The sequence below is a fragment of the Neoarius graeffei genome, chromosome 9, assembly GCF_027579695.1.
Source record: "Neoarius graeffei isolate fNeoGra1 chromosome 9, fNeoGra1.pri, whole genome shotgun sequence".
Classification (NCBI taxonomy): domain Eukaryota; kingdom Metazoa; phylum Chordata; class Actinopteri; order Siluriformes; family Ariidae; genus Neoarius; species Neoarius graeffei.
This window is the reverse complement of record NC_083577.1, coordinates 41,756,273-41,769,994: the sequence shown is the minus strand read 5'-3', so window position 1 is coordinate 41,769,994 and position 13,722 is coordinate 41,756,273. Positions and strand designations below refer to the sequence as shown.

Here is a 13,722-nt window from a genome sequence, read left to right as displayed (position 1 = left end):
TTCTAAAAATGTTCAGTTTTACAAACAGCCGGCATGCCTAAAGATGTTTTAATTGCTAGCTTGCGAGCTAAGTCTGAAGTCCTTACACAGTGAATGTCATGGCTTTGATCAAGCTAGTGATTATGTGCCATAGTGACACGGACATAAACCTAACAGATTCAGTTGGTAAACTGTATAAATACCAGCTGACAAATTATCTATGATGCACATACACAGTTGCTTTCATTGTTGAGATGGCAGTGGAAAAATGTTTGAATGCTGATCTGGAAAATTTAGCCAACAGGACAGAACTCAATTAATTAGCAAGTATTTCAACACCACTCTGTCTGCCATTTGCCTCAAGTGATAAAACTCGAGAAACTGACATGGATAATGCTTATGACTAAAGTGTATTACTTGATTTCCATCACAGATTTATAATCTTTGATAAAGTGTCACTGATGTCATTGTCCTATAAGTAGGTTACATATAGAGCTGTAGGCAGAGTGTTTGTTTGATATTTAACAGCTATTCCACGAAATCAATTTGTACATTGAGCTGACTATAATATACATATATATTGGCTATAAGCCATGTACAACAAGATGGAGTGGAATAACTGTTTTATTACATCCACATTCACTGGATTTGGAGAAACAGAGCATCCATCCAGCCATTATCCGTAACCGCTTATCCTGTAGGATCGCAGGCAAGCTGGAGCCTATCCCAGCTGACTATGGGCGAGAGGCGGGGTACACCCTGGACAAGTCACCAGATCATTGCAGGGCTGGCATATAGAGACACAAACAACTGTTCACACTCACATTCACACCTACGGTCAATTTAGAGTCACCAGTTAACCTAACCTGCATTTCTTTGGACTGTGGGGGAAACCGGAGCACCCGGAGGAAACCCACGCGGACACGGGGAGAACATGCAAACTCCACACAGAAAGGCCCTCGCCGGCCACGGGGCTCGAACCCGGACCTTCTTGCTGTGAGGTGACAGTGCTAACCACTACACCACCGTGCCGCCCCAAAACAGAGCATTTTTATTCTTATTTTTTGCAAATTTGATAAATAAAAACTTTATACGGGCGGCACGGTGGTGTAGTGGTTAGCACTGTCGCCTCACAGCAAGAAGGTCCGGGTTCGAGCCCCATGGCCGGCGAAGGCCTTTCTGTGTGGAGTTTGCATGTTCTCCCCGTGTCCGCATGGGTTTCCTCCGGGTGCTCCGGTTTCCCCCACAGTCCAAAGACCCGCAGGTTAGGTTAACTGGTGACTCTAAATTGACCGTAGGTGTGAGTGTGAGTGTGAATGGTTGTCTGTGTCTATGTGTCAGCCCTGTGATGACCTGGTGACTTGTCCAGGGTGTACCCCGCCTTTCGCCCGTAGTCAGCTGGGATAGGCTCCAGCTTGCCTGCAACCCTGTAGAACAGGATAAAGCGGCTAGAGATAATGAGATGAGATGAGATGAGATGAGAAAAACTTTATACAACACATCCGACAAAATAATTTCCATTTAGAATGTAAACAAACTGGCAAAATGACAGCAGCAATTTGTGAAAAATGCTATAATAATCTCATCTCATCTCATTATCTGTAGCCGCTTTATCCTGTTCTACAGGGTCGCAGGCAAGCTGGAGCCTATCCCAGCTGACTACGGGCGAAAGGCGGGGTACACCCTGGACAAGTCGCCAGGTCATCACAGGGCTGACACATAGACACAGACAACCATTCACACTCACATTCACACCTACGGTCAATTTAGAGTCACCAGTTAACCTAACCTGCATGTCTTTGGACTGTGGGGGAAACCGGAGCACCCGGAGGAAACCCACGCGGACACGGGGAGAACATGCAAACTCCGCACAGAAAGGCCCTCGCCGGCCACGGGGCTCGAACCTGGACCTTCTTGCTGTGAGGTGACAGCGCTAACCACTACACCACCGTGCCGCCCCCGCTATAATAATAATTTTTGAAAAATTAAAAAAGATACGTTCTTACCATCAAATACTTTTATTCCTTTTTTTTTTTTTTTGCTTTTTGCATTTTTGGGGGTTTGCTTCTCTTCTTCTTCTTCTTTAGAGTTTTTTGGTGGTTGGCAAACCAACTTAAAGGTGCATTACCGCCACTGACTGGGCTGGAGTATGGAACAGGAGATACTGGTTGGGGCGATATTCTTTTAGCTAGTTCTGTTTCTTTTAAATACTTGATAACAATTTTTAGGGTTTTGTTTTTGAGTAGAGATTTTATTTCATCCTTGGTTGGTTCAGCAACACACTCCACCATTTTGTTTTTCTCTACTCACGGTATATGAGCTGATATCCTAGTAATAGAGTAGCCAATCAGAGCACACGATTGCTCATATCCAGTGAATGTGGATAGAATAAAAGCTATTTTCATCTAGTAGATAATATTACATCAGGTTAAGCTCACTCAAATTGAAATAATATAGATATGACAACAGAGACATTGAGGACTCCAAATCTGGTTTATAATGTAAATATAATAAATTCTTATATAAAGGTCATTTTTTGCTCATATTTAAAAATAATAATAAAATGAAGGAACATATAGGATAACTACTTGATGGGCGGGACTTCTGAATCAGTCTGTCAGTCTGTGGGCGATGAATAAAAGATTTTAAAGATATTTATTATTTATATGTTTTATTTATTACAAATTAAATTGAATGCAAATTAGACATATATTAGTTGATTTTAGGCATTTGTTCTGGAATCATAACAAATGGAATCTAATTTTCTTTCCTTTCACTTTTGGGCATTTTGGAGATTTTAAAATGCTCTAACTACTACTTCCTGAGATACTTCAGTTCAGGAAATCCTGTAGTTTGCAGAACTAGATACAGTTGAAGGGTTTTGCCACACATGTAGACCTTTTCACACGTCCACACACCGTCTGACACTCTCTTTATCCTGGCTTGACTGCAGTGTGTTTTGGTGACAGGTTGAGGGTTGTCTGGATGTTACTTCAGTTTCATTGGTGGATTAGATTGCTTAGTACCAAGCCAAGACAGATCTGTCCAATCAGTAAAGCCTCACTGCCTCATTCTCTCCTGCTAATGGCCTTGGCTGGGGTCCAACAGGAAGAAAACTCTGAGGACAGTGACAAAGATTTTCCTTTAAACCTGGTTACTGAACAACGATGATAGAAAACTCAATAAGTATTTATTATGGCTCTGTTTCTTGCCCCTGAAGACATCTGGACAGTTGTTTTAAATTTTGTTTACTTATTGGATTCCAGGCTTGATTACTTATTGCGGTGTCATTCAACCAATTATCTTGTTCCTCCCACACAAACATTAGAAAGAAGAGCTGGCACATAACTGACAAAGGGAATTTATAAATATTTGTTAAACGTCAGTGATTAGCATATTGATGATTCGGGCGTATGTCAGAATTAGCATGCGCATAGTGATTTTAATAATCATCTTTGTTTGTTGCACAGGGAATACTGTCTTATTTCAATCGACAAAAAATGCAAATACAAACAAGCAAGCAGTGTTTTGCATCTCCTAAGGCAGCGTTTCTCAACCCTCCTCCTGGAGCCGCCCTGTCCCGCATACCTTCTGTCCGTCCGCGCTCCAAACCAAGCATACCTGATTGAAGTTAGTGTGATTAACATGCTCTTGATTAAATCAGGTGTGCTCAGCTAATCAGAAGTGCCGCTGATGAGTTCGGTCAGGTCGGCCGAGCAGGGCCGATGGAAAGTATGCAGAGCAGGGGGTTTCAGGAACAGGATTGACAACCAGTGTCCTAAGGCAACAGTAATGCACTCAACCTTTATAAAGCATAATGACATAAAATGTATCTGCCAGGTTACGAATACTAATTTCTCATCCATAAATTTCATGGTTTCTCCAGCTGAGATTCTCATTACCCATAAATTGATGAGTGATGTGGAAAATTCAATGTATTAGGAATGCCTGGTGGTTGATTTCATGCCCCATGGATTAAAATTCCAACTGTTTCACTGGTGATGCGAAGCATCTTCACCAAGGGTAAAAGCTCTTCCTCAACATTAAAAGCCTAATTCAGTGCACTCAACCATACTGTATTCAACATCTCATCTCATTATCTGTAGCTGCTTTATCCTTCTACAGGGTCACAGGCAAGCTGGAGCCTATCCCAGCTGACTACGGGCGAAAGGCGGGGTACACCCTGGACAAGTCGCCAGGTCATCACAGGGCTGACACATAGACACAGACAACCATTCACACTCACATTCACACCTACGGTCAATTTAGAGTCACCAGTTAACCTAACCTGCATGTCTTTGGACTGTGGGGGAAACCGGAGCACCCGGAGGAAACCCACGCGGACAACATGCAAACTCCACACAGAAAGGCCCTCGCCGGCCACAGGGCTCAAACCCAGAACCTTCTTGCTGTGAGGTGACAGCGCTAACCACTACACCACCGTGCCGCCTATATTCAACATTTAGGAGAAATTTCTCTGTATTGTACAAACACTTTACTGCTGTTCACTGCTGTTTTGTGTCTGCTAATGCTTGAAAAGATCTGATGAAGGGGTTGCATAGACAAGTCAATTAATACATTTAATAGCCCCCACTATGCGGAAACTAGATGCAGTTTATACTTTTGAACAAGACGAAGCCCATTCTCTAGTCAATCGCAAAAGACTCTCTCTTTTATTTTCTTCTGCTTCAATGGACTGTCGTCACACTGATATCACTTTGCACGAAGTGGAATCCATGCAAAGAATTCCTCCCACAGGGTTTTTTTTTCCCCCCAAGTTTTTTGAAGCTTAATAAAATGTAAGTCCTTGCACTCTGGCGTAGTGAATTCCATCCCTGACCAGATCTGTGTGGAAAAGGGCTTCTAATCCCAATCAGCTAATTTATAGTCAGATCAGTAGTGCATGCCATCCCAAAAAGGCTAATCCAGACTCCAGACTAATCCCGACTTTTCAGACTCTACTGAGGGCAGAGTTGATCATGGCAGAAAAACATCCCAGACACTGCTGTAGACATCACATCCTCCATTCATCATTAAGTAATAAAGAGCTCCTGTGCTACGCTGGATGCACTCAGTTTCAGAACGAATGAACGACAGGACTGTGCAAAGGTCTTAGGCACGTACAAAGAAATGCTGTAGAGAAATTATACCTTCAAAAAATAATGAAATTGAATGCGTCTACATTTTAAAAAATGATAAAGAGCAGTAAAAAGTAATAAATGAAACAAAGTCAGGATTTGGTGTGATGAAATTTTGCCTTTAAAAAAAAATTAGACTCAGGTACAGGTTGTGGAGTTTTATAAGGAAATGAGCTGTAGGTTTTACTGAGCGTGTTGTCAAAGCAGCCGTAGTTCTTCTGGAGACTTTGACTGTCACACTTGCTTTTTTTTTTTGTAGAAAAACTCAACCAACAGTCTTCATTCTGTTTTTGTCTGAAAAGTATCTCTTACAGGGCAGCACGGTGGTGTAGTGGTTAGTGCTGTCGCCTCACAGCAAGAAGGTCCGGGTTGGAGCCCCGTGGCCGGCGGGGGCCTTTCTGTGCGGAGTTTGCATGTTCTCCCCGTGTCCGCGTGGGTTTCCTCCGGGTGCTCCGGTTTCCCCCACAGTCCAAAGACATGCAGGTTAGGTTAACTGGTGACTCTAAATTGACCGTAGGTGTGAATGTGAGTGTGAATGGTTGTCTGTGTCTATGTGTCAGCCCTGTGATGACCTGGCGACTTGTCCAGGGTGTACCCCGCCTTTCGCCCGTAGTCAGCTGGGATAGGCTCCAGCTTGCCTGCGACCCTGTAGGACAGGATAAAGCGGCTAGAGATAATGAGATGAGAAGTATCTCTTACATAATATCTTTCTACTTTCTTTACTGACAAACATTTTTCTGTAACATTGAATTTTGCCCTGGAAAACCAACATTTAGGAATCTAAAATCTTTTTGTAGTGTAGAAATAATGAAATAAAAATCTAAAACAAAGTTTGTGTTTAAAAAAAATTAAAATAAAAAATTAGGGTGCCTAAGACTTTTACACAGTATTGAAGTTCATCTGAGTGACCAGCTCATGCACACAAGTGCATATTGAGAATTTGCACAGATTTATAATTTTGCACATCCATTGCACCATTTTCCTTTGCTTTTGTCATTAATGTTGAGGCTGGAACTGTTATTTATAACCTGTATGTGACTGCTAGGCAGCACGGTGGTGTAGTGGTTAGCGCTGTCACCTCACAGCAAGAAGGTTCTGGGTTCGAGCCCAGTGGTCGATGGGGGCCTTACTGTGTGGAGTTTGTATGTTCTCCCCGTGTCTGTGTGAGTTTCCTCTGGGTGCTCCGGTTTCCCGCAAAGTCCAAAGACATGCAGGTTAGGCTAATTGGTGGTTCTAAATTGTCCATAGGTGTTTGTGAATGGTTATGAGGACAAAATCTCTATACATGGTAGCCGCGGGGTCTTAAAAAAGTCTTAAATTTAATATTCCAAAATTAAGGCCTTAAAAAGTCTTAAATTGCTTTGCCCAAGTCTTAATTTTTTAAACAAAGGTCTTAAACTTACTCATACTATTCTACAATGTGAAAACGTGGGTTTTGCGTAACATCAGTGAATTTCTTGGAGTATGCGCAAAGAAAAACAATATTGATACATTTTCGCGCCGGCGCAATCGTCGGAGTCCGTGGTGGAGAGGAGACTCTGCGAATCGCAGCATGGGGAAGTGTCGTTTTAATCAGCAGTGGCTTTCAGATGAAAGATATCGTGATTGGGTGAGAGAGGTTCCTGGAAGCGACGTTGAAGCAAGATGCTGTGTTTGTCGAAAGACCTTCAAGTTGTCCACCATAGGTCATTTCGCTTTAGAGTCTCACATGAAGAGCTCAAAGCACATTGCATCTGACTTCCACCGCCACCAGCCCATCACTCAGTTCTGCACGGTTCAATCTCCGAATGCACCTGGAGTTGGCACTAGCACCACTGTCGAACGCCAGCAGCATCAGCCAAGCCAGACATCATCGGCAAGGCTAGCAAGAACACAAGGGCCGAGCAGCGGCATGATGGGTGTCGGTGGAACCCCGACACTTCGGGCAGAGGTGCTCTGGATTTTAAAAACAATTACGGAACACCACTCGTACAGCTCGGATGAGGGCATAAGCGAACTCTTTAAGGCTGTGTTCCCAGACTCGGAAGTCGCTACAACATTCTCCTGTGGAAAAAACAAAATGTCTTGCATAACAAAATTCGGTCTTGCTCCTTATATAATGAAGGAGTTGGTCAAAGACGTTAACGAGGCAAGTGGTGGATTCGTCGTAATGTTCGACGAAAGTCTAAACAAGATGACGAAAAGTAAATGGTTGAAGCAGGTTGAATGCTGGGAAACTAAGACAAAGAGTTTGTCTGTTTATCATCTCTGGGTGCATGGTCATAATTAGTTTAGACACTTCTTTAGGCCTTGAGTTGGGCCCTCAGTTTGGCTTTTTGGCTGGTGAGTGCACACCATTGTACCAATGTATTGGTACACCAATTGCATTTTTGTGCACCTTTAAGAGACTTTAGGCTTACCTCTTTTCTATCTATCCATCTCTATCTCTCTCTCTTCCCATCTATCCCCCTCGTCTCTTATCTATCTATGCCCCTCTGTATCTCTCTCCCTCCCTCGTTTACAAGGGTACAAAATGTAAAATGGTTGAAGCAAGTGCTGGGAAACTAAGACAAAGAGTTTGTCTGTTAAGAGTGTTGTGAATGTTTTGATATTTTATTTAAAAAAATACACCCACATCACTTTTTTATTTTAAGTATCATCTCTGGGTGCATGGTCATAATTAATTCAGAGACAGTTCTTTAGGCCTCGAGTGAGGCCCTCAGTTTGGCTTTCTGACTGGTGAGTGCACACCTTTGGCATTAATGTGTTGGTATGCCTATTGCATTTTTGTGTACCTTTAAGGCCATGACGTGGACCCTACGTTGTGCTCCTTTCTTCCAGGTTTTGTCTTGAATGTGAAGATTCGACAAGCAATGCACATAATGACTTTTAAGTATATAACTTTTATAATAAAAGTATTTTTACTTGAAACATTTGTCATTATTGGGAATTTGATCTGGTGTTCTATGACCGCATAATGGGTGCGATGTAGGTCTTAATTCTCATTTAAGTGGTCTTAAAAAGGTCGTAAAAAAGTCTTAAATTTATGGTGGTCAAACCTGGGGAAACCCTGCTATAATAATCCAGTAGAAGGCAACGGGAAACCACTACTGTAACGTTCCCTAGAGACTTTGATGGCTGAAGCCGTCAGAGAGGCCGCGTCACTGTAATGATATGCCAAAATGAATGGATAGATGTGACTGCTAACTGAATTGTGGTCTCACAAGTTAATTTATCCCCCGTCCAAACAAAGTTGGTGGGGGATATAGAAACGGGTTCCATTCGGCTGTCTGGCTGTCCGGTCACGTTTTCGTTTCCAGGCCATATCTTTAAAATTACTGAAGATATCTTCATGAAATTTTGTAAACATATCAAGCAACATGTGACCTGGTGCCTTTTGCTATTTTGGATTTTTTTAAAAAAGTATTTTTCAAATTTTTACATAAAAAATAGATTTTGATTTAGTTTCTAAGAGCAATGTTCGTTTCTGGAGCATATATCCAAAACTATTCATGATACGGATTTGAAACTTGATATACATGTTAACAAGGTGATGTAGATGTGCCTTTTCATACTAAGAAATTTGAGAAATTTAATTTTTTCATGTTTCCATGGAAATAATTTCAGACTTAGTCTCTAAGGTTAGTCTTGGGGTAGGTTTTGTTTCCGGAGCAGAACTTGAAAACTATGAGTGGTATGGTCTTGAAAGTTGGTATATGTGTTGATTAAGTAATGTATATGTGCCTTTTGATACTAAGAAATGTGAGAAATTTAATTTTTTAGCTCACCTGGACCAAAGGTCTGGTGGGCTTATGCCATGGGCTGCTGAGGTCAGTGTAAAGAGCTGGGGTGATTTCTCAGAGACAACAAGGGAAGCCGAGCTTCCCCTAAAATTCTCTCCCCAAACTGCGGCATCTACGACATTGAATTCTCATTAAAACAATAACTTGCATAACATAATATATGCCCAAGATTGTATTTATGTTCATAACTATCCTGTAACTTATTTGAGTGATGTCTCACGAACTTGCAGTTCGCTACGAGAATCACCTTTGCTGCCAGGCTGTAACCAGTGTTGCCAGATACTGCTGACGTTTTCCAGCCAAAATATGTTCAAAACCCGCTAAAATGCACTTAAAACCGCCCAATCTGGCAACACGCTGTAACCTTTTTTATTTCAATGGGCTCTATGGCTGGCAGCCAGGTATCCGTCGCAGTCTACGAGACGGCTCTGAACAGCCAATTTCGGCTAGTTGTTATTGGTTAAAATCGACAAAATCGTCACTTCCAGGGAAGCCGGGCTTCTCTGGGACTAAACGAGACAGTGGGAGGGACAAGAAGCCGGGCTGATGAAGGATTATTGGAGGTAGTGAGGAGGGCGGGCTCTGTACTTCGGCGTTGGCGAGGAACACGGAAGTATGATCAGTCAGTCCCTAGCGGATGTCGAGAAAGTGCAGTCGTGTGCCAAAGTGCTGTCCGAATTTCTTTTCATATAAACGTTTCTTCTCATTGATGTCTCTGTACATTACTCTGTAAATAAATGTAAATATTACTCGTTGTGCTCTGTTAACTTTCATCCATTCTATCAGTTTGATCATTCGTGAATTCACTCATTTATTTCATTTGTAGTTCAATCTGGTTGTAGGCTAGCTTGAGCCTTATTGGGATCTGCAGTGCTAGCTGCTAACAGAAATTGGTAAAGTCTCTGGAAAGCACAACCAGCTGGTATGACAGGGTCACAGACCATTTTCTGGAAAAGGAGCGGAGGGCAGAATTTGTGTATAAATAGTGTTCATGTTCATGAATCTGAAGTGTGTATATTGTTCAGTAATGTTAAGAGAATGGTGGGCTCCGTGTTATAGGTTATACCTGGGTATAATATTCAAGGTTCTGTGTGTTGCATAGCCTACCTGGTTATGAATTTCCAGACTGTGTTGCAGATGATGTTCAAGGATGTGTTGCACAGCTGGGTGTTGTGTTAAAGACTCTGTGTTGCATATCAGGGTATGATGTTCAAGGCTCTTTGTTGAATAGTCAGTGATTTTTGGATGTTTGATATTTTTGATTAAGGATATGAGGCACTAGCCTGGCAAGCCAGACTATAACATGAAATGTACAAGCAAAAATACTTTCTGCCACTAGGTAGGGTTGTCTAGTTCACTATGCTAATGGGGCACACCTTTCTATGCTTTGATATCCGGCCTACAGGTTTTACGATGAATACGTAAAATGGGCTTCCCCTGTTTTAAAAACCAGCAGCCGCCACTGGTAAAGAGGTAGGGTTGGTTTCCTGCAGTAGAACTTGAAAAATGTGACAATATCTTGAAACTTGGTATATAGTTGGTATATAGGGCGGGGGATATAGATGACTCTGTCTTCTTGTTGCTATACAAATAAAACAGTTTAGAAATAGTGATGTCCTGAAACTATTGCTTCTTTAACACTGTAAAGGAAGCTTGAATTATTGGTCAACTAGAAAACATGAGTCGTCATGCAAACCCTATGGGTTTCAAGTTTTTATAGTTCATGTTTAAGTACAGCCGTGAGCTGGAAAGTAGAAACAGAGAAAACTGCTATTAAGTGACCCGGTTCTGACACAGCGGCTCAGTGTGTGCGACTGAGCTGGTTGAAGCATCCGGGCCAGTTAAACAACAGGGTAGAAACAACAGATTCCACAGCAGAACAGTTTGTCTCAGCGGAGTGATATAGCAATTTCCAACAGCAGCCTCCACCTGCAGCGAGCCAGCCAGGTGCATTCAGACCTGCAGGGAGACGCACTGGTTCTCCTTCAAAACCTCTCAGTAACAGTCCTTTCACAGAGCAAGGTTCAGTACTTATGCCATATACAAGATGAAAAAGCGATAAATAATCACAACCTGGAAGGCCAAGACGAAATGTTTTCTCTGGATTGAATATTATGTTTGGGATTTTTTTGTTCTTTATTCTCAGATAGAAATTCAATCTTTATATAAAAAGCTAACCCAGTTCATGTATCACAGAGTAACCAGAGAGGGTTTTTTTTGTTGTTATTGTTATTCTTGTTTTTGCTGTTAGATTTTGCTGAGAAGAAATGACAGTAAAATCTGGTAGTGAGGACTGAAATCTTGTAGAAGGTCAAGGAGAGACTGTCTTGTTTAATTTCCTGCTCATCTTCTCACATCCTGTTCCAGGAAATGGCATGTGCAACTGCGGGACCTGTGAGTGCTGGGACGGCTGGTCAGGGAACGCCTGTGAAATCTGGGTGGGAGAAGAGTACTAACATTTCCTAAAGACTGTTTCTTTATCAGAAAAGAGCTGCTCAACAGGATCCAGTGTCAGTTGGGAACACAAGCAGTCTGAACCTTCTTCACGTATATAACAGTATTCATTGTACTGGTTACAAATCTCCTTTATTAAAACAAGGTTTTCCTTTTTTAATGCAAGTCAAACAAATATAAGCAAGAGACATCGGTTTGAAGACATGTTACCTTGTACTTCTTTTGCTTCTATTCCAACTATATGTTACGAAATGTATTTTTTTTTTAATAGGAATGAATGCATACACACTTTCACTAGCGCCACACAGGAGGATGCAGGTACATGGGCAGGATCCAAACAGTGTGTTTTATTCCTGATGTGATTATTTGTCAGATCATTGTCTGAGTATATATGAGCTTGTACAGTTTTGCCTCAATCAAAAGGGCTTAATGGATGAAAACAAGGTTAACCCTGCACTCAGGTGAGTGATATTACAATTACACCATTAAATGTGCTTCAGATATTCTGTATTACTCAAGAGAACATGGTAACACTTCAGTATAAGAGATTATATCCTGTATTTGATATTAATTCATGGTAGAGGTTTTAAGGAGACGCTGGTAACATCGACAGAAAGGGGATGTCTACAGTTGGATGCAGACTTAGCGAAGTATTTCCAAGGATCACACTGAGCAAAAACTCATGTTTTTAAACATGAAGCATCACCGCAGATTCTCTGCTGCAGCCAATCACATGCATTTATGTAAATTACTAACCTTAAGGTAACTGGGGGGGGGGGTCTAGTTTTTCATCCACCCTCTCTGGAGTGACGTGATGATGTGGCTTGTTAAAAAATAAACTTGACGACAAAAACAATGTTTAAAGACAACTGCATGGAGACATCCAGTGTATATTTATCCTCCACTTCAGGTTCAAATCTTATCAGTCCATGGCACTAATCAAAGTTATAACATGAAGCAAAACATTTCAAACTATTTCAAATTGATCCATCTTATTTATATTCATGACCTAATCGCTAATCATTGTTTAAGCATTAAAGGAGAACTGAAGTCATTTTTAAATTTGCTTTATTTCTTAATTAACGTGTTATTCAATTATGTTTTCGGTTTTAGTAACCTTATATCGTGACTCGTATTGGCAACTAATTGCAATTAAATATTATACTTATCGGCCTATTCGGTTTTTAGCCATGTTGAATTTAGTTCGTTTGGTCCACGGCAGGCGTCGCTTATCCGCGCCTTCACGAGACTTGTGCGAGACTTCGAAACGTGAAGTGTCAGCGCCACCATTTTGTAAACTGTTTTCCAAACGAAATGTTGCACAAAAACGAGTTTAAATGACGACTACTGCCTACTTTTTTCAAACTTTCCTGATTGCTATCAAAACAAACAAAACTTCCGGCTTGATTACGTCAGCATTCGAAAGAGGGCGTGCGTGTCTTTTGACGACATTGGCAGATGTTGTCACTTTGATTTCCGCTGTACATTTTGCTTCCGTCCTACGAAGTCTCGCACGGGTCTCAACAAATCTTGTTTACGGCCATTAACTTGACATATGGACTGATATATTACAGAGCATATTTCAGACACTAATAACTTGCTATAGCAGCGACAAAATAGCTATCAAAAATGCATTCCTACATTTTATAAAATGAGATAAACAGAATTTTGATAATAAAAAATTTGCCTTCAGTTCTCCTTTAAAATATAACCGTTGTCACCATGCATGTCACCATGTTAGTTGGTTATCAACCTTATTAAGCAAAAAATATTTATGTAGCTGGACCTTTAGCAATTTTAATTGAATACCTCTGATCTACAGTATAAGGTAAATTATATACATATAAGAACATTAAATGAAGCACTAATAAGGTGTTCTGGTTGCCAAATAACTTCTGTATTCACTTCTTACATAGTCAGCTATAATTTAATGTGTAATATGTTTCCCCATATACTGAAGTGTTACAGAAAACCTGGAAAACAAGTTACTGTGAAATGTTGCTATGAGAATAAGAATGAAAACAGCATGTTTGTAATTGTATAAAGCTCTCCAATAAACCACTTTGACATCAAATGCCATAAATGTGTTAAATATATCAGTTTACAGTGAACTGTTAGAAATGAAGTGTAATATGTAGACAGGTCATTCTGAGAGAAATACGCATGCTCGCATGTTCACATATGATATAGGACAAAAGACCAGGAAGTATGAAAATAAGGGAATTAAGACCCACAATGTTCACTATTACCCAACAGTTTGATCATCAAAAAGGCTGAGTACAGTAATATACTGCACATAATATTGCATTAAGGTTCTTAGTGACTTTACAGTACACCTTTATATAAATATTTTATTCAATATGTTGTAT

The 13,722-nt window shown here is 40.9% G+C and overlaps 1 protein-coding gene across 1 annotated transcript in view; it reads left to right on the top strand.

Annotated features, from left to right (window-relative positions):
- Nucleotides 1–13,417, top strand: part of itgbl1 (integrin, beta-like 1) — a 139,460-nt gene extending 126,043 nt beyond the window's left edge. Inside the window, 1 exon segment of the mRNA XM_060928699.1 lies at nucleotides 11,267–13,417. Within this exon segment, the coding sequence (XP_060784682.1) occupies nucleotides 11,267–11,355 (89 nt within the window). The 3' untranslated portion in view covers nucleotides 11,356–13,417.
- Nucleotides 13,418–13,722: the final 305 nt, after the last annotated feature.